Source organism: Fulmarus glacialis, unplaced genomic scaffold, assembly GCF_000690835.1.
Source record: "Fulmarus glacialis isolate BGI_N327 unplaced genomic scaffold, ASM69083v1 scaffold9260, whole genome shotgun sequence".
Taxonomy (NCBI): Eukaryota; Metazoa; Chordata; class Aves; order Procellariiformes; family Procellariidae; genus Fulmarus; species Fulmarus glacialis.
The window spans coordinates 42,541-64,599 of NW_009189598.1; the positions used below are offsets into that span (position 1 = coordinate 42,541).

General features: G+C 35.9%; 1 protein-coding gene across 1 annotated transcript in view; it reads right to left on the reverse strand.

Moving 5' to 3' along the window:
• SRPK2 (SRSF protein kinase 2) overlaps positions 1-21,733 on the reverse strand; it is a gene marked incomplete at its 5' end in the record, with an annotated part of 47,805 nt that extends 26,072 nt beyond the window's left edge. Inside the window, 8 exons of the mRNA XM_009582715.1 lie at positions 278-524; positions 2,011-2,036; positions 4,149-4,314; positions 7,812-7,918; positions 13,465-13,552; positions 13,802-13,889; positions 14,445-14,553; positions 21,582-21,733. Coding sequence (XP_009581010.1) covers positions 278-524; positions 2,011-2,036; positions 4,149-4,314; positions 7,812-7,918; positions 13,465-13,552; positions 13,802-13,889; positions 14,445-14,553; positions 21,582-21,733 — 983 coding nt within the window. The remainder of the gene's footprint in view (positions 1-277; positions 525-2,010; positions 2,037-4,148; positions 4,315-7,811; positions 7,919-13,464; positions 13,553-13,801; positions 13,890-14,444; positions 14,554-21,581) is intronic.
• Between the last annotated feature and the right edge of the window lie 326 nt (positions 21,734-22,059).

Genomic DNA, 22,059 nt, shown 5'->3' on the forward strand with positions numbered 1-22,059 from the left:
TAATGTGGTATGACAACTGACTGTTCTGTTGAATTTTCTGTGGGCTCTTTTGTGGGATTTCATAGCTAGATTGCTATTGATGTTTTTCTTCACTTCTATAGTAGATTTGACTTTTCCTTTTTAGACTTCGTAGTTATGATTTTACCTTCAGAAGAAAATGAAACTTAATGATCTAGGACAGTTTGGAGATTTTGTTCATTGCACCAGATGCAATGCTGCAATTACTTTCCCCTCTGAAACAGTAAATTCAGTGTCAATAAAAGCAGGTAATACTAACCATCATCGTTTCCAGGTTCTTCATCTACTACCTCTTCTATATCAGCTGTTTTTAGTTTCACCTCTGGGTGGTACTCATCTTCTTGTTCATTTGATGGTACAGCTGAGGTTACATTTTCTTCTATTTTTTTCCTTTCAGCTTCTCGCTCTAGTTCTTCTATTTCCTGCAGGCGTTTTTCTAACAGCTCAGCTTGTCTCTTCTGTTTTTTCTTCAGTTTTTTCTTTTTGTTTTTGGATATCTTTCCAACCTGAAATATTAATACAAACAAAATAAAACAAAAAAAACCCCTAAACAATTATTCTTAAGGCATGTCACACCAAATTCACTTTAGTATGATTACTTTTTATTTGAAAACTGGACGGCAATTAATACAGTAAATATATTGCTTTTTTCATTTTACTTCAAATCAAGCATGATGTAGGGTTATATGAAGCAAAAAAAGCTATCAAAATTTTACATAGTTATACATGTTTTTACATGGTTGTTTATTAGATATAAGAGCAAAATACATCTAAGATGCCATAGTAAAATTCCTGTGATCCTATAATCTCGACTAGGCACAATAATCTTAAACTTCAATCTAGATTAACAGATGGTATTGTATGTGGAAGATAGTCTGCTATCATATCTAGTTATTTACACATAAATTTTTTACATGATTTCTCTCTCTGTACAATGCAGGTAATGACCAGCAAAAGTATGCTGAGAAAAATTACATGAGAAAGCCAAAGAGATCGAAAACAGTAAAGAATTTTAAATAAATCCTGTGTTGTTCAGCCATTTCCCTGTGAAAGGAAAGCATTTTTATTATTCACTTCTGTCCCAAAACATATGAATCACAAACAACAGATGGCCATTATGAAAAGTTTCACATTTTATATAACATAAGGATTGAAAAACGCAGGTACAATAACAAGGAAAAGAAAAATTAGCACATCTGAGCTAGGACTGAAACACTTTCTTATATTTTAACTGAATTCTGAATTCTATTTTTACTATTTGATAAATGAGATCTATCCAGTTTTCATTCATTGTTTAGGTATCACAGTAAGAAATCCTGATATAATTAAAAAATAAAGTACAAGGAACAAAGGGAAATACTATTTTCTCAAAGGTTTATCTGTAAATCCTGCTACCTTCAAAAGAAGCTATGGGACAGTCAAAACAAGACAGTTAATTTAACAATCTTATTAATTTTCATCCATCTTGTATGCCCATTGAAATTACATACGTTCTGTTCACACAGACGTAGAAAGCAGGTCTGACCTTACACATTTCTAAACAGCTGTATTATCAGTGGTTATTTGCTATATGTATATGGTAAAAAGATCTTTCAAACCTCATAAAAACCCTCTCCTTTAAGGCCTTGATGATTAAGGCCTTGAAGTCCTTAAGCGATCTGCAATGCATGATATTTAGTGCATGCACCCATTTTTGTCAGGATTTGAACAGAATGGATTATTCCTCGAGAGATGAAAACGGCAATGCTCAACTTTCTTTGACATAGCTATAGCATTGTTAAGTCTATGAGAGTTTCCATGAGAGAAATACCGTGTGTGCCGAAAACTGGTAAGGCCAAAGACATTAAAAGAAAAGTGTTCTTTGAAAGATAAAAGCTTTATTCAAAGGAAGCTTTTAAAAAGGGTAGAGACTACCAACAGTCTAGTAGCTACTAATACCTACAGAAACACAGAAAATACGATAGTTAATTCGAATTATATAACAATACTTACAGGCTTTTGTTGTGGAGCTGTACTCACTAAAAAGAAAAAAATAAAATTTTAAAGATACATTTTTACAAAAACAACTCTATAAAAGCAGAAAGCAGCAGAAATCATGTAAAAATATTCTTAACTAAATATAAGGCAGTGATTTGGTTTTTTTTAAGCCAGATTCTTTACTCTTTACAAGTACCTGCTGTCTGAAACCATGTGATGTCTCCAACAGAGCATCTGGAATTGGAAGAAGCTAGCATCAGTTTCTGTTCACTTTGCTGTGGTTGGTGGAGAGTTAATGAAAGTCAGAAAGGAAAGTCTGAATCAGTAAAGAGTGGACAGAAAACACTGAATGACTGCAGAGCTGTCACAGATTAAATGTATGTAGTCAGCTGACTGAGCACGTATAAATAGATTTTAAATAGTTCAGGGAATATCAACAAAGACGACTACTGTGTTGCACTCAACAAAAAAGTCAAACATTCATGTTTCCTTCATTCTGAAACAAGGTAGTTTGATTGCTAGGACTGGAGGCATGAAGAAGTGCCTATGGCAAAAAGCACACCACCACAGAAAAAGCATATCCAGCATGGACCTCCTCCTAATCCATCTTTCAGAAGGATACCATCAATGACTAGGTCTGATGAGATTACAATACTAACCGTGAAAATACACAGAAGAGCAATACAAGCCATACCACCACCACCACTCCCCAAATAATCAAAACCAATAGAAATAACCAAATATGGGAGACAGAGGCAAAGTGGAAGTGGGAAAGAAGAACTGAACGGGGCAGGAGAACCTCTCATGAACTTCTTCAGACACACAGGTATATGGCAATTAACAAATGCAAAATAAAAAACTGAGACAGTTGAGACTTCAGAGTTCTTTTATATTCTTTTATAGGTTCAGCTCCTGCTACTAAGTTCAGGGAAAAAACTGCTTGTATGCCCCTAAAATGACAAGGTTTTCAAAAAGATTCTTAAACTTGAATACCATCACTGCTCTACAAAGGGAAATTATGAAGAACTTATTCTTGAAATGCCGTAAAGAAAACATATCTTCAGCTCCTGTGTGGAAAGCCATAGATTTAATTACAACTTGCTAAGAACAAAGTGTGTAAGAACTCCATCAACATATTCCTTAAAATAATATTTATTTTAATGTCAGGAAGCAATATAAAGGCTGCATGAACAAAATCAAGTTACTTCCCACACAAATGACATACAGTCTTTAGCTCTATGATTACACATTATGTAAAATTCAATACAATATATTCACGATTTATAAGATTTTGCATCTTAACATATGTAATACTGTGAAATATTTATGGATTTTGACCACAGCATTTGTTCTTGATAAAGCAGGTATTTTTATTATACCTCAGAGATTTTAATCTGCGATATATTTTCTGACGATATTACAAAGGTATTTAAATGTTATTATTTCTCCACTGCCTGTAGCTGATGTGCTCGACTGGCAAATAAATAGCAACCATGGTACTAAAGATCACTAGAAAAGCCACACTACCTCCTTGTTTGCCTTTACTGATTGCTGTGAACTTCTTTACCTTGGTTTCTTCTAGCTAAACATAATGTACAGTTCTTATCTAAACTCTTGGCAAGTTTAACATAAAACATTTCACATACAGTGCTAGGGAGAAAGGCGTATCACAAATTCAGTTAGGTACAACAAATTGCATTTTCAAGGGTGAAAAACTATGGACTCTAAGACTTTTCATTGCATTCTGAGAATAAATTATAACTGACGAGAAGGCAGATAATTTCACAAGGACGCTGATGAACTTGTAATGGAACTAGACACATAAGTTAGATAAGATTGTTAATTATTGTCAACATTAGAGATGCAAGGCTCCAGTGCGGCTAAAACCCATCCGTTAAAGCTTGTGGGGTAGGAGGAGAGTAAGTTTATACCAATAACTCTTTTTCTGTATCTGGGGACCCCAAAAACTTGAATGTGCAAAACTGGGAAGAAAGCATTTCCCTGGTAGTTTCCAGAGCATGAATAAGAATTAACTAGACATGCATTTTTTCCACACAAAATTACTTAAAAAGTAAATTTTCATTAAACAAAACGTTATTAGCATTAATATACTGATGGAATTTACTCCATTGCATTTAAATATACTATCATACCTGCTGAGCCAGAGGGGGGAGGAGCACCAGCTTTCTGCCACTCGGTAGCTTCAGCAGCCATTCTACGAACATAGGCATCATCCACGCACATCAAAATGTTTTCTGGCTTTATATCCGTATGAATGATCTTGCACTTGCTGTGTAGATAATCTAGACCTTGAAGTACCTAAGTACAAAAGGTTTTTTTTAGAATTTATTTTAATTACGCAGACCAAGCCAAATGTGTTTATTAGTAGTACAGAGAGGTTCAACCGACTGTCTGCAGTCCATATGTGGCCTGACAGGATAATTTATTTAGCTTATAAACCCAGTTATTGAGACTTTCATGAATAAGATGCTGGCTGTATGAATTGTCTTGATGACAGCAACCTGCTCTTGGACTTCCATTTCCCAAGTGCTCTTTAGTTCATCTGCACCTGTGTAAAAAAACTTGATAAATCTTCCTTTGAAAAAGGAACTTAGCTGCTCAGTCAGAAAGGCTGATCCTTACTGGTTCATTCTTTAAAAGATAGGTATCAGAAAAAAACCACTGCAAGTACTACATACTATAACTGAAGTCTGGCTTGTGAATAGCCATCTTACAATTAATTATAAAAAAAGCAAAAAGGGAAATGTGTTGTTGGGATGAAATGCTAACTATAGTTTTCCTTAGAATGCCAATAGTAATTCAGCTTTTAATGTGACCAAGATGTCACATAAGGATTTGTCTACCTGTATTTGTCACATGTATTTTTCCTCTAGTCCTTCATACTCTCTGCAGGCTAAATTCTGCTAGCTCATATCAAATCTGCATATTCAAAGTCTTAAAAATGCATTCTGGGACGAAAATTAAAACATGATTTTTACACAGTGAAAAAAATTCTCAAATTCTGACTGGAACAGAAATACAATAGTTTGTGTGATTTTACAAGTACTTTAGGTAAGACCTAGGTATGATAAACGGTGGAAGTCAGTTATTACAATTATTCAGTACAGAATAACATAAAAGCATAAAACAAGCTATTGCTATGATATCTACATAAATATTGTAGAAAAATATCAGCAAGAAAGAAAAAAAAGCAGAAACCTAGCTGACCCCACTTAAAAGACTTCTTTCGATTTTTAGAGAATGTTCTACAGCAGGAAACAGACCTCCAGACTCATGAGCTCCAGCTACAAGAACATCCTGCCATTCTAGGTATTTTATAAATAAATTAGCAAGCTCCTTGCTCTCAGGATCCTTAAGACATAACGAGCTAGGGTGAACTTTAAAAGCAGAACATTTTGGTTCAAAATACGAATAACAGAATACAAAGACATTAGCCTACCACCCAGTCCTGAGCTAGTACCAGAACCGGTACATCCATCCAGCACACCAGATAGCTCAACAGAAGAAAAGCAGCAGCATGCATATGATATTTACATTCAGGCTAATGTATCCTAGAAACACCTCAAGTGCATGGCTCTGCTTTCTCCAGTTCTGGAGCTAGACTAGAACAGCAACCGTTCTGAAAAGCTTTCTTTATATGCCTATATGAAAACTGTATGTTCACTTGAGCAGGACTTGGCGTCAGTGCCAAGGGTACACCTAAAAACTGCTGCGTTCTTGATAATCTGGATTTTTTTCCTGCAGATCCAAAATATGCTTGACTACTTGCCAAAGCAACTGAAAGAACATGCAGTATGTCTCAAAGTAAGAAATGTTAAAGAAAGATTGGTTTATACTGCAAAGTAGTTAGTGGTTAAGTGACTTCAAATTTTAAGAGGCATTAACAGCAACAGCAACATAAAGATGCATTATAATAGTCTCTTCCCTCCCCCACTACACTACAGACCATCTTACAAATTACCATTGAATGCCTGTAATTCTGAGGCCAAGAAAAAAAAGATTCCAGAGTACATTGAAAGCCATAAACATTCAGAAGAAAAAAATACCTGTTCCACTGCGATATGTAGAAGTGGAATTTATGTGAAACTAAATTTGGTATCTCCCACTTTAAAAAGATAGCCTTTCCCCTTTTTGAGTAACAGTGTTAGGGTAACAGCTTTGTCTTTAGTTTGGCTGAAGAGTCTTTTTTGAAAAAGAAAAAAAAAAAGAAAAACAAAAAAAAGAGTATTTTTTAGAATCCAAATCAGTTCCATGACTTACCATAAGGACCATTCTGCTAGAATTTTATAGTTAGAAAGAATGTCCTTAGCTGTCTTAAAATGTGGATCAGACTGCTTCATCCTAAAAACTGAAAGTACATTATACCACTAAACCAGTAAGGAAATGTATACTACGTGGACATGCTTTGCACCGTGCACTGAGATGATGGAGAACAGGGAAAACACTCCTAGTTTTTATTTATTTGTCCACTGAAAAAGGAAAAAAAATGAAATGGGTAATGTATTGTGACTCTGAAAAATTATGACAGATCCTGTTACCACAATCAAAAATGTAAATTAGGCAGCTGTATATTTTTCCTTGTAAAGGTCACATGGTTAGTTTCATACAAAGAAACTCATAATTTGCAGTTTCTAATTAATATTCACTTCTTTTTCTTTCTTTTTCATTCAAGGAGCCTCATCGTATTGACCCATTAAACAGATTATTTACTATATTGTAGATCAAAGCAAAAGTGAAAATTTTCATTGATCAAATACACAATGTTCGTTTCAGCACCAGTTTCAGAACGTGATCCTCTCAAAAGAGACTGATGTTATACATTTTACAACCGAAAGTAAGGATTCCAGAATTAAATAAATGGACACTTCCAATCATCTCTATTGCAAAAAAGGAACTGCAGCAACTAGCCCTTTTTTCAATTCTGCAAGGACTTCTCTTGCACAACAGTTCATATAACTCTACCCCAGGGGGAAAAAAATGCTTGAAACCAAAATGAAATTTCTTATTAAGAAACTCAACTCTCAACTGCATTTTAGAATAAACCTAATTTTGTCCCAATGCTCAAAAGTACTCAAAAAATTGAAAAATTATTTTCCAAATCATAGCACAAAAAATTCCTTTTCAATTGTAGCATTTCTGAAACAAAAAGGTTTGCTGTATTGTAACACCAGTGCAATAATTGAATTGTTTCATATTCAAGTTTCATAAGTAAGTTTTTAGAACATGTGAGGCACAAGTTTTGTCTGCGTAGAAGAAAGAATAAGGATCTGTATTATCTTTAATGAGATGAACAACCTGGAAGTCTTACCAGTCAATGCTACTCTCACAATTTTTCAATGAAGTTTTTTCCTTTAAAACCTATTTTTCGGAGATACAACTTTTGTTCAGTTTTACAATAATAATATATTATTTCCCACTGTTCTGATGTTTTATCTTCCAGAAGATCTTATTAAGAAGCATGACACGTCAACCAAAACTGGAATTGAATATGAATATCCTTACATCTATGAAAAAGACTCATTGCTTCAACTTTTTGTTTTCTAAAGTAGCTCAGGAAACTCCCTCACAAGTGGGAAATCTTGATTTAAAAAACAAAACAAAAGGAAAAAAACCCCAGCATGCAGAAATGCAGGCTATCCAGAAAGATGCTCTTGCAAACCTCCTCCTGGGATTACCAATTAAACTATCTTATCTTAAATATTCATTACTAAGAGTTCAGTTGAAATAGCATCATTCTAACCTTCAAACTGTTAAGAATGGTGGAAAAACCTAATTAAAACATTAACAAATCTTACCTGTCGAATTATACTTTTTACACAACGGATGGGAAGGCCTTGATAATTGGACTTGATTATCCATTTTAGGAGATGATGTCCAAGTACTTCGAAGACCATACAGACATCTGGGATTTAATTAAGGATAATTTCCAAATAAATTTGTTGATGAGATTAACACAAATGTTTGTTTGCATACTGGCTAAAGCAACCATCACCCTGTTTAGCAGGAAAACAGTTTCCCCTAAAATGAGCAGAACATGGTATATGCTTTGGTACTACGTTTCAATTATATATAAACGCATACAAGAACAGTGCCCAAATGCAGAACAAATTAAAATAAAACATTTTGATTATGCAAATCTTGTCAGTTATTTCTACATGTTAACAATAGCATTAGGGTGAACAATGAAATAGGTAACTGTAAAAAAGAACTAATTAATTTTGGGGTTTTTTTGAAACAGTTAGGAGTACTGATTTGGCCTATTATCTCTAGTTTCTAATAAATTTTAAATTATATGAATAGAAGGTTTTAACAACAAAAGTCTGCAGCAACAGTGTTTTAGAAAATGAACCATACTAAACATCTTTTTGATTAGGCTCAATGAAGAATCACTTGACAACAAAGACTAAAGCAGTAAGAGAATGGATCTCTTACCACCTACAGTTTTAACTGCAGAGAATAATGGCAATCACTAAAGAACTCAGGAGCAAAGAAAATGCGGAAGTCAGAAGCAACATGCAAAAAACAATGCCAAAAAGTTTAATTTGACCCAGCATTTACTACTGGCCACCAACAGAGGCCAATAGTAGATGATGAGGGAAGAGTATTAGGAAAAAACAAGATGTAGGAACTTCCAGTGATTTGTGGTTCAAAGGCTTCCTAAGTTAGAGATTCTACACGTAATATATCTGGGTAGGTTACCTTTCTATTGAGAAAATATTGAGATATTCAAGCTAATTTTAAGTTTTATCATCCACAACATTCCAGCAAGAAATTATACAATTTGACTATACTGAGTTAATCCTCAGACATGAGCTGGGAATGACTTTAATGTCCCTGGAAATCAGGAAGAATATTAAAATCTTAACTACATGATACTATAAACTTGCAAAGAATAATGTAATACAAATAACAGAAAATTAATTAATTGACGGATACTGCAGGAGAATCTCAATGGATGAAATTAGACTGTATCTCGGAGACCATTCATAGGGAACTACATTGTTAGGGAAGAAATCTTACCTAACTTCTCTAACTGGAGTCTTGGCAATGATCTTAGAGTCACTGTCTTGTGTCAAAATGAGACTTACCTTATCAATCGGTCTATCACTTACATTCTTCTCAAGTACCTACCTATATGCATAAAGCTAACTGAAGTTTTAAAATCTACATCCCCTATGCTGGAGTTAGACCAAAGTTAAAAGGTCTCACGACTGGCCAAAGTCAAAAGGTCTCAAGACTGGTCAAAGCACATTGTGAAGAACAGTAACATTTTAATTGCTGCTACCTGTTCATCTCGCTTCATGTTGCTCAATTCCTGTATTAGAGGAGACAATGAATAGTCATTTCCCAATCGTATCAATCAAGTCTACTCAGAATATTATAAAACTCTGTTCTATTCAGAAAAGGAAACAGTCTTGGTCACTTTACCACATAAGCATCCATGAACAGAAGTCACTAGTAAAGCACACAGCCATCAAAAAGGATAAGCAGAGCACATTAGCTCTGCAGGGCTTATTAACTTAGCCCACGCAGTGAAGTTGCAGTGCTACAGCAACACAGATTTCAGAAAGGCAAGACACTGCAGCATTCAGAAATGAAATTTAGGACACCCGCCCACAGTCCTTCAGACCACTGCTGCTGCAGACTCTCCAATGCACATTCCTGCCATTCCTTGCGCTTACAGAAGTGCTAAGCCTCGCCAGTAACCAAAAGAGAAAGGGGTATAGGGAAGTGAATAACTGAGAGGCAACGGGAGGGCACCGAAAAGAAAGATGCAAGGAGGAATGGCAGAGGCAGACAAAGAGAGGGAGGCCACAAGAAAGAGAAGTGATGTCTACCTGAAAAAAAGATTGCAACGTTTTGCTGGGAGGACTTGGACAAACTCAAGGCATGCTCAGTACTGGGGAGGTAACTGGGATAGGAAGAAGACATACAGGAGGCTCAGTGTTTGGAGTAGGTATGCAAAAATGTGACAGTTGTCTGATTTACTATCCTGACCTGGAAAACATTAACTGTAAGCCAGATTGCCCACAACAAAGAGTTTGGGAAAAGCTGTGCATTAACTATTAAGAAACCAGCCTTGCAAGCCCCAGGATCTTCCTACAGCACCAACATCCTGACAGATAAGTATGTCCAAAAAGTCCTCCAGCAAAAATAAACCTGAAGCCCACCCAGCAGACAAACGCTCTTTGAAGCAGTTTGGGGAATGTGTGAAAGGGGGAAACTGAGCAGAGCAGCAAAAGTGAGAGCAAACATAACATTAATCAGCTGACAGGCTTAAATACTTAAAACTGTTCTTTCTTGACTAAAACACTACCTGTAACTATCTATCTACAAACCCATATTACAGGAGCATTTAGAAATCTGATTGAGTGTTAAAGACTAGTTAAGCTAAATGAAATAAGGCTCTGGTACCAACACAGAACACTTCTGAATGCATCTCAGTTGCTTCTGGATTGGCTTCAGCGTTTAGGCTCTATGGCATTTAATTGATGATGTATGTTCTTTGGAGAGAAATCTAATACAATTATTATAATGTCTGATTTTGTCAGGAATGTTTCCTTCTTTTATTTTTTCCCACTTGTCTCTCCAAACACTTGTTTCATTATGTGATTATCTGAATCTTTTATTAAAAAAACACTACTTGAATAAACATTTATTAAGGCTCTAATAAATATCCAGTGCAGACAAACATAATAATCTACACTTACTGAAAACACCAAAGTGCCCAAGTTCGGGAATTTCCTGAAAAAATGATAATCACGATCTTTTTAAAATATACAAGTAGTTAAAAAATTATCAGTCTACTGTAGCATAACACACATTGTTAAAATGCCTCTGTATATAAACACTTATTACAGCTCCTAGGAGAAAGATGACTGTTTTCAGACACACAGTGCAGGCCAATGGCTCTGCACATTCTCAGCTCTGTGCTACACGGTTTTTGACAAGTTTCCCTGTTTGGAAGCTCCATGACATTTTGTGGTATTAACCATCCAAAGGATTCACCCACCTCTCTTCTGTCTTGCTTTAACTTTTAAATGTATTCCATAACCAATAATCAAGCCTCTATGAAGCATATGTTGTTTTAATTTGCAGTCAAAGAACAGATATTTAGTGACTTGCCCAAAGAAAGCTGGAAACAGCAGAGCATGGAAAAACTCAAATTACTGTATTTCTCTCAACCTGTTCAAGCCAATAACACTAACATAGCACTAATACAGCATTTTAAAAATGGAAACAAATAGCAGCAAAACGTTAAAATCAGTTACCTGCTCCCTCCCAAAAGAACCCGCACCAAAGATTTTTTCCCCCTACAAGATAAAAAGGAGTTGATCAAATAATCAATGCAACCAACCGCTGCTCAAATAAGCAATGCAACTCAGGATGCACAAACTGTTCACAAGAAAACTCAAAGCATAAGATATTTGGTATCATATTTTTACTGGTGGCTAGGACTTTTACAGACTTCCAGCTGTAATTTAAATTTGAGTCCAGTATCAGCCCATCCCGTCTACTGTACCTTTCTGAGAAATGTACTTCTCAGTAAGGCAGGAACATTTGCCTTCCACATAAAACAACTTCTGTACTGCCAGTTTTCAACACAAAGGTAAAACTTAAACAGAGTAAATCAGTATCAACTGCCCAGTTTTAATTTGCTAACACAAAGCTATCTGAACTCTTATTTTTCACTAGCACATGGTCTCTTTTGGCTTTGTCAACTTAAGTGCTATATTTCAAAAAGATAAAATTTGGATATGCTTTCAAAATACTATCACTAACGAAATTTACTCTTCACTCTTAGAAATGGCTCTCAACTTTAATAGAGAATGTATACATACATGTGAATCTTAGCAATAATTTAAGAACATTATTGGGAAACTGCTCTGTTAAGCAGATAACAATTATTTCTATGTATAGTTATGAATACATTTTCTTATTTCCTATTTCATATTAGTGTTTTACAATGAAAACAGTAAGTCAAAATTTCTGATTTCTAAAAATAACTTTATTCTTCAATTGTACAGCTGTCAGCTGAAGACCTGAAGTGCTTTGGTAGCATTATTTTTTTGTGAACATAGTTAAAAAACAGAGAGATTTATTAAATACTTCTTAATAAGCGTCTCAGCTCATAAATTAAAACCTGTTTTTTGTAGAACAGCAGCAGCACCAAGAAGCCCTAACCAGGGTTCTTTGCCTCACTGTGTTAAGCAATTTCCTTGATCACAAACCATTTATATTCAGGTTGAAATGAGTACTGGCAACTGTATGGTTTATTTTAATTTGAAGATAAAACCTAGGAAAAAAGCAGACTATACTAACTTCACTTACATTTACGCAGCTTTCTAACCATGCTAGCTGACCATAGGAAACAAACCAAAATGGGACGAAGGGAAAGCAGTTAAGACCCCATTCTGTAACTGAGAATACTTGTCCCCACACTCTCATTCTCACAAACCCAAAGGCTTCATAATTAATGTCAAGAGACAGATGGATGGGATGAAAACTTCTCCCTGAAAGGATGCTTTCTAGTGGGCATTCAGATTTACTGACAGTCACCTCCTAGATTCCTCTCCTAGAGGATGAGAGTTGGTGAAGAGCATCTTAACCTTATCTGCTGAAGACTGAAGGCACATCACCAAAATCAGCTTAGTGTTAAGCTCTCTAGAGCAGGAACTGCCTCTTTGTCTGGTAGTACAACACCATGAACAACGAGGTCTGTTATCAGGGCTCCAAGACACAACAAGCACACACATAAATACCAGCTGTAACAGTAAATGAAAGCACAGTAATATAATAAGCTGCTAAAATACCTAATATAATTAGCAAGGATAACTCACTTAGCTCAACTCTAAAATCCAATATATTCATAGACCCAAAATTTTCCCTGAGAACAATATGCATTCATATTTTACTTTGTCTGTCTCCTTTTTTTTTTAATTTTTTTTTAAAGGAGGCATTCAAAGGTAAAGCTTTAAAACCTTTGCCAAAAAAGAGGTTAACACCTGGCCAAAAGAGGATCACATAAACAAGAGCAGAATCTCCATGCCCTCACACTTCCCACAAGAAAACAGAAACCAGCTTCTTCATGACACTGACACTTTCTTTCTCTTTACTACTCTAGAGAAAAATATATTTCCTGTAAGCTTCAGTTATTACAAACCTTTTCAGTAAAACTCCAGTTTTTAAGTAAACTAACTCTAGTTCTAGCAGACCATGACAGGATTCATGCAAATTTTTTTTATTTTGCATTGTGTTTAGAAAAGCTAAGCTGCTTTCACTCCAGTGAGTCCATTACACACCAGACTACTCTTTGCATCTACATATATTTTTGTGTTTCTACATTACAAATTTAAAGTATGACTAACTACAAAAAAGCCAGAACTAAATGCTTACTTATCTCAGTACATCATTTTCAATGAAGATGCCATGCTTTCAAAAGGATACGAATTCCATTCATTCCAGAAATTTTGAAGTCATCAATTAGCTGTACAACCATATCCTTGTTGGGATCGTTAGGGTCACTTTCACGAACCTAAACCAAGAATGTAAACGCTGACATTTTAGGAAAAAAAATCACTTTAAGATACTAATTAGTTAGCTTTCCACATGAAGTTAAACAGTATTTTGGAGCTTCAGAAATCACGGTAACACATAATAAGCCAGCTATTTAGAAAAAAAAAGTATGTAAAAAAGTTTAAAAACAATATTCTCCTACATTTTTTTAATTCATTATTACTATTATTATTGGTATTGATCACTGTATTGCATGAGTGATACTTACACATTTGAGCAACTTTATTTCATCCAAGGCTGTCTCTGTATAATGCTGGGCACTTTTTACAACTTTCATTGCAACAAACCTTTTCCCCCTTGAAAAGAACAAAAACATTTTCAATACATGCTCTGAGCTAAAATAGACATACTTTGAAGGTTGGGAAACTTTAAATAGAATATTTCATAACCTAATGTATTCTGAAAGAAAACACTGAAATTACACTAAAAAACAACTTTTAACAATTCTCTGTTAACAGTCTGATTTATTGAATATTTTGTCTCCTCAATGCTAATGTCTTTAAAAGAAGTATTAGGTTACATGTTTTATCATTCAATCAAGGTATAATTATGTTTTTTCATTAAAGATACAACAGAAATAAAAACATAGCTTACTCTCGCACGTTCAAGACAACATGCAAATTCAATAAGCAAAGCTAATCTGTCAAAGAAAATAGAATTACACTTATTTCTGAGAGCTTTTATAAACTACACCCTTAACCAAGAGCAAAATAACACTGCATACATCTTTCTGCATAAAAAGACAGCAAACATTTATGGAACTTTATCGTGCATGTAGAACAAAAGTTACCGCAAACAAAATAAAGTAACATATTAAGAAAAAAGTGAATGGAAATAAATAGTTTTCTTACTGCATATCCCAGCATAGCCAGACTGTAGAGAAGTGTCCCCATCCTAACTTTCTAATAACATGATACCGGCCATTGAAAAGATCACCAATTTTCACTGGATGATAGCCTCCTTTCATGAAAAAACGAGTAGAAAAAGAATATTCAGAAAACAAACAATAATTCCCAGGTTTTCAAGTAATTCTTGTCGTATAAATTTTCCTCTTCAAATTGTCCTGTACTATAAATAGGAAATCTAAAGAAAATTTTACTTTAATGTTAAAAATTCTGCCTTACTTGGCCTGGAGGGAAAAAACTCATGTCCTGTAACTACTGTCGAGTTTATTCACCCTTCTCTCTTATGGCTTTTATTTGTGGTAATATTACCATCTGTTCTCTACTTCCCCAGGCTTATCTTCCACTTCACAGAGAGCACAGGAAAGATCTACATTATTTCTTTATCATTTTTGAAGCTTCTCCAGTCAACATATTTTGGATGATTGCAGAATCTCAAGAGAGATTGTTTTAATTCCCATTTGCTTTCTACTAATAAAGGCAGCAATAAAATACTTCCTGAGAAAATGTTAAGAACAATGCAGACTTTCTTGATGCTCTTCTGCTTGGCTCCTGACACATAGCAGAAATGCATTTTTCTCATGTCTGAGGTTTTTACAGTGAGGAAGAAGAGAGAGCAGGCAGCTACAGGCTTTGTCTGAACTGCTTTTTAATTACCGAAGTCCGCAGTCCTAACTTACACCACTACACAGGTCCTCAAAATCCCCATTAGGCAGAAAAGCCAACAGGACAGAGCAGGCTGGAGTTCAGGTTTCTAGGCAGCATGAGGAAGCGTAATGAAGCTTTTTATTTCCTTCGTATTTTAAGAGACATTCTTCCTCCCAGGCAAACCAGGGAAGACAGTGATTACACAAGATTATTATTCAGACCTTAACACGCTAATAATAACATCCACAATTTTGCCTAAATTGCAAACAAATAATAAAGCTGCACCACGCAACCCTCCAGGACATCACCAGCAGCAGACTCAGAGCAGCTGTCAAGGAATCACCTCTTCGGCTCTTTCTGGTCCTTCACAATGTCATGCCCACCTGTCCTTTGGCAGGATCCTCAGTTATTGACTATTCCACTCAAAATTAGGAAAACCTCAGACTATTTTCTCTAAGTTGCTGTATTTGTTTTGAAATCCCCTGAAAATCTTGTTAGAACTGGTACCCAGTTAAGACAATGTTGTGAACTTATCACTTAATTCCTTGGATTTAAAATGGGGTCTTCTCTCTTATCTCCTTTTTATCTGTGGAACAGTGACATCAAATCTGGACATATTTATATCGTTTCCTTGCTAATAACATCTTTTGCCTTAACAGAAGTTCAAGAGTTTATTTGTGAACTTTTCTCAAATGCTTCCAGAGCAGATTAATAAATTTAACACAATTGTACGATAGAACTATAAAGATTACATATTAAACAGAACGATAAAGCTTAAATAGTGTATTGCTTTAGGTGTTGGTATGTCTAAACTGAAACTCTAACACACACACAGCTTCGATATTTGTATGTTAAGGTGTAACTTCAAGCTTAGCAGACAGCAGACAGTTGCTGGTTTGCCCACAGCCTCAACCAAAAGCTGACCCATCCGACATGGTTGCAGCTGCCCAGGCTCCCGCACGCAGTACTGCTGGCAGAGACTCAAACAGCTTGGGCCAGAGCACCAGGGAAGCAGCACAGCAGCACTCACAAGTATTCATCCTGGCAGGGGCCGATCTGAAGCAAGTGACAGCAACAAACAATTTCAGATGGGCAGCGCAAGTCTCGGCTATACAGCGCTAACCTTCATGCACCTCCCTGCCCACCTGCCTCCCAGTTTATACCACTGCAGAGGGTCAGGCATGTTCACCGGGCACAGAAATGAGTCTGATGTGCATAGGTAGCGGAGACAGACACACAAAGTGCAGTCTCAGCTCCCCCAGCCTAGCAGTAAGGTGTTGAAGTTTCATCTTTTCCATGAAAATTTTCCACAAATCTATGAAGACCCAGATATGAGAACAGTCTTTAAACTTTTAACCCATGAGAGTTGTTTACTTACTATCACACACAGTATTTCATTTCACAGATGATTATGTATACGGACACCAACATTTTCAGTTAAAAAAGAGCAAAGGAAAAAGAAGGCCCTAGTTCAGGAGCAGTACAGGGCATTACAGGAGGACCGAGACATATGGACCCAGCCTAGGACTGAGTCCCAGGACTCCCCCTTGGGGGAAGACCTACCCGCCCCTCCATCACTGGGAAGGAAATGTTCACAAAAAGCTGCCAGGACAACTCACCTAGCAACCTAAAAAGATACCTTCATTTCCACTGTTGAATTGTGTCAACACCAGTGAGAATGCGCAACATTGCCAAGCGGGAACTCCTTACTTTCAAAGAAAAAACAGATCGCTTTTGGAACACCCGACCAGATACACACTCCAGGAAAGGGGAGGATAGGGGACGGACACATGGACTTACTGAGAGTAAGTGTTGACTATTATGCTGTCCACTTCATTTGCAAAAAGAAACAGTATCAGCCACATATGAAGCCCAAGTCTATTGCAGCCTCGTTATTATAGAAATTTTGCTGAATAAACTCACATATACAAATCTATGCTGATAGCAACATTAAAAACAAAACTAAAGTTTAACTTAATTGTCTATTTATCCTTGCAGTAACAGCTGATGAAAATATTTTAAAATCTGAATAAATATAATCATATTTTAAGACAGCTATTGACTGGTTTAAAACAAACAAACAAACAAACTCTTTGGTAAATTTTTTCCATGAAACTCTCTCTAGGATGATGAAGTGATATATGTGAGTGGAAGGCTGAGAGAACATACAGCAATTCTACCTTTCCATTACTGAAGAAGTTGGCATTTGTGAAACGAATCAAGTCTGCTGACCCGACAGCAAGAATTATGTAAAACACTTCCACCTAATTCACTATCACAGTATCATTTCTTCTGAGTTTTGTCCTGCATGTATCATTGCATGAAAACAGTGAGAAGTACGTAATGTTATTCCCTGTATAATCACCATTCCTTTTGCAAACAGATATAATTGGAAAAACTGAAAAATATTTAATACTTAGTTTTAACACCTCTCTATGGTTTGCAAAACAGATTTTAAAATTCAACAATGCAAATATTTCTGGAACATTTTACAATTTTCCTAAATATCTAGTCCTATTAAATCACCCCTTAACAGTTACATGGTTTCAGATGTATATGAAAACACTCAATTCATGCAGCCTTTTGCACTGCCAGAAGGGTGTATGTGGGCCTTCAAGTATGTAGAACAGTGTCCAGAAGCAGGTTTTTTGCACTAAACAAATTTGCTTTTTTGACATGGTAACAGCATAACACTCAACCATGAAGAATTTAAACACAGGTAAACATATGTTTTAAGAACAGTTTAGGTAAACCAGTGCCTTATAAGTCTGCCTATCTGCAGATAGCTTTTGGCATACTTGTGCTTCAAAGGGTCAAAAATAATCAAAAACTTGGGACAGTTTCCACCCATCACAGGCAGGAGAGAGAACACCCTACAGAGCAAATCAGTCAAAGACACCGAAGTCAAGTTAATAAACTGGGGGTTGAGAAGTTATTTTAGTAAAAACTACGTATTGCAAGAATAACAATACTATATATGTAAAAGCCATGTTATTTTGGTCACTACAGTGTCACTACTGTCACTACTGTCGTAACTAATTATAGCAATATATCAGCATATGTTACAGACACCAACAGCGGTAGCATATTCTCTGAGTATATATACTTCACAAGATACTTTCTACTGTCCTAAGCCATAACAGGAGCACTTTTGGAAATAATCGATTACCGCTCCTGTGCACGTTACTCCCTGATTATTCATGTCAGCAACATATTCATTTACAGGTTGTGGACAACCAGGTAACAACACGCTTGGTTAAATGCATTTTAAAAACTGCTGTCATCCTATGATGAATGTAATTATTTAAGTTCTTCATGATACAGACAGTATTTCTAAATAGTAGTAACAAGAAAGCATCTATGCAAAATTAGCGGTTTGAGAAAAATTATGTACTTTTGGAAAAACAATATTGGTATTTGAAAATATACAATCTATAAGCGGCACTGCTGATAATGTAACAAAAAAAGCTGTTGTGCTATTCACTGCAGCTCATACAGAAAAAAAGTCTCTCTCACAGCTAGCTAGCTAGCTACATGCACTCAAGAAAGAGGGTCAGAAAAATGAGATCATTATTCCTAAATGTCTCCTGAATGTATTGGTAATTGTAGCTGACTAGTTCTATGTTTGTATAGGGAATTATTCCCTTTGTGAACTGGATGAATGGGAGACATCTCCAGGGGGCAAAGAAGATGATCAGAGAAGCAAAGAATTCCAATTACATCCATGACACGACAGGCTCTTGAAAAAAATCTCCCAAGTGTTTCAAGGCTTTTCAGAAAAGAAGAAAAAATAGCTTCATTGTCTAAGTACCCCTTGAAAAATCACATAGTTGGACTTCTGATATTTCCACTCCTTAAACAAATAAAGATTTGAAAAGCATTTAATGTAAATTCAGTGACACCAACAGAAGTAATTTTACAGATTTAAACAGGCCCTGGAGGAAGCTCCCGGGGAACCAAGGTTAGTCTGCTTTTCACCAACAGCCGTTAGTTGTCTCTTTCACATCAGGTGTTAACTCAAACTAATCCAATTTCCTGATTACAAATACTATTATGACTATTTACCAACCACCATGTAATGTGGTGAAGATATGAGCCCAGCACATAGCAACATATCCTTAAAAATAATAACTAAAAATAAAATTAGTAACAAAATTACCCTGGCAATGGGAAGAACAGTTAACAGGTGAAATGCTGAATTCATTAAAAAAACTAATTATATACTCCCTTATCAAAATTGCCCTCCTATGAAATTTCAGACTGGGGTTGAGAACAGATGAAGTATGCTCTGTGCCTCATTCAAAAATCCTGGGAGATTGCCATTTTGGAGATAAAGTTAGGAAGAGACGAGACACTCCAGTAATAAATGATAGTTTCCAAGTATTTATCTTCCACTCTGTAAATACAGGTAAGGTTACCCAAAACAGAAAAACATATTCAAACTAATCAAAAAAACCTATCCAAAAAATGGAAATAATTATCTAAAAGCCATCCCTGGAATTCTTTACCAAATAACTTATTCATTCCCCATAGTGAATATAAAATAAACAAAGAGAAAATCTGTATAGCCCCAGATCATCCCAATCTGGCCATTTGATTCAGATTCTTATGGTGACCTTCCCCTCAGTTCAACCCCAGCAGACTAAAAGAAGGAAACATATTGATCAGTCTTACAGGAAATTATGGTAAATCATCTACCAGAGCAACAAAAGCACTGTTCTCGCAGAAACAAATAATGATTATGACATGCAAATGAACCCAAGCTTGAACCATCTTTAACATATTTCCATCAATTCAGAGCTTCAAGATCAGAAGAATTCAGAAGAACAGAAGTTCCCTTTAATTTGTCAGGAAACTTGCAAGTATTCTTAGTGTAACATGTAGTTCATTTTAAAAGCATACAGATCTCGCTACTGACCTGCTATAGTCACAGAGACTCTAGTTAAACAGGTAACTTACAAGCAGGCTGTAAACTTAGACTATTTTTTCTGTTTTTCAATGATCTAGCTTCTCCAGATGGTGACATTTTGCAAGAGATACTGGAACACAGGCAACAATGGATTGTTTGAAATTAAATGCAGCCCTTACTTCAGGGAAGAATTAAGTACGGGCCTTGAATTGCTTAATCTCAAGGAAACACAGCTCTTTACAAGTAAACAGATGTTTAAACAACAAATCCTTACTCACTGATGGAAGATGTTACAGACACCAAAACAGTTATCTTAAGGAACAAATGTGTTGTAACAGAAATATTTAAAAAAAAATACAAACATGCTTTAGTGACATGTTTTTCTTTTCTCTGCTGCAGACTTCAACATTTAGCTTTGAGTTTACTGTTTGGTTTTCACTATTGGTACCTGCAAGCCACTGAAACATTTGAAATATCGCATATTAATAAAACTTCTTACACCGAAATGAAATAGTCACTTTCAATTGTTAAATCTGAAAATAAAAAACAACTTGTTCCAGGCTGGGAGAGGCAATTCTTAACATAGCACATCTCCAGGCTTACACAGAAACTTCTGATTAAGAAGACATCATCATTTGACACAGAAAGTATTTCTTGGTATGAGGAATATAGAATACCAGATAGTCAGTGTGCATACACATACAGCTTTTTGGCTGTTCAGAAACATTAATCTGAAGTGATAAAACTTTGATGTTTCCTAAAGTAAATTCATATCTTTGAAATCTACTACAATAGATAACGCAAAGTTGATAGACCTGTTATTTATGTTTTTTCATGTAAGTACAGTGTACATTTTACCTTAACGGGAATAGACTTGGAACTTTAGCAGTGACATTAAAATAAACATAAGTATTGACACTTTTGTACTGCAGTCACATGTTTTTATGCATTTAACAGTATTAAAAAAATTAATGTCAGTAACTAAAAAATTAAGGAAATTAAGAGCTAAAATGAAGCTGTAGAAAGCCTCAGACGATGCTGAGGGCTGTGAAAGACAACATGCGAAAAAGAAGTACTTAACATCTCGGGCTGGTGCAGGTGAGAGAAGGAGGGGGAAAAAGATACAGATTAAAAAATAAATGTAGTTGATGTTGTCAAAGGCATCAAGGCATTTTAGAACCTTTTGGAGTGTGGGAGGAGCTGTTTGTTTTGATTTGGATGTTTTTGTTTCTCTTACAACTAACATCAATCATCAAAAGTTTCTTCTCTGTTCTTATAACTAGGACATCAGGAAGAAAACAGGGATGCAGTATTTGTATATTTATTGCAAAATTAAGCAAGCGATGGCTAAGTGAAAAAGTAAAGCTGAAGACAATTGTACATCTGGGCCTGAAATGAGCAGTTGTCCGTAATTCTTGTATAAATAAATTCCGTAATTAAAGACCAGGTCTTTAAAAACCCCCCAAGAACGAGAGTTAAGACTTGCATGACAATGTTTACCCTCATCGACGCTGCTGAATTGCACGCACCTTTACAATAATCTGCGGGATCCTCTTGCTCCTCATCGTCGGACCCTAAAATCTCCTCCTCTGGCTCTGGCGGGGTGGGCTCCGGCAGGGGCGGAGGTGGGGGCGGGGGTGGAGGTGGAGGTGCAGAGGGAGCTTTCTGTTGAGGCTCTGGCCTGAAAACGAAAAGAGAAAGCACACTTAATAAAGAGCTTCCTCACAGGGGTAGCCCAACCCTTCAGAGGGGAGGAAAAAACACCTTGGGAAATACCAGTGAGGCACGTCTCACTGATGTTCTCACTGTCATCTTTCATATCACCTGTGGGACCCTAGGGAGGCATGGACAGAGATGCACCTGACCGGACCAAAAGCAGGTCTCAAGTGAATTTGGAGTTACTTGCTGGAACAGCTTGTAAAAGATATATAAAGTATATAATCAGATATGGCCAAGCTTTTAGAATCCCTGATGAGCAAGTGAAATGTTAGACCTATCTTCTTGAGC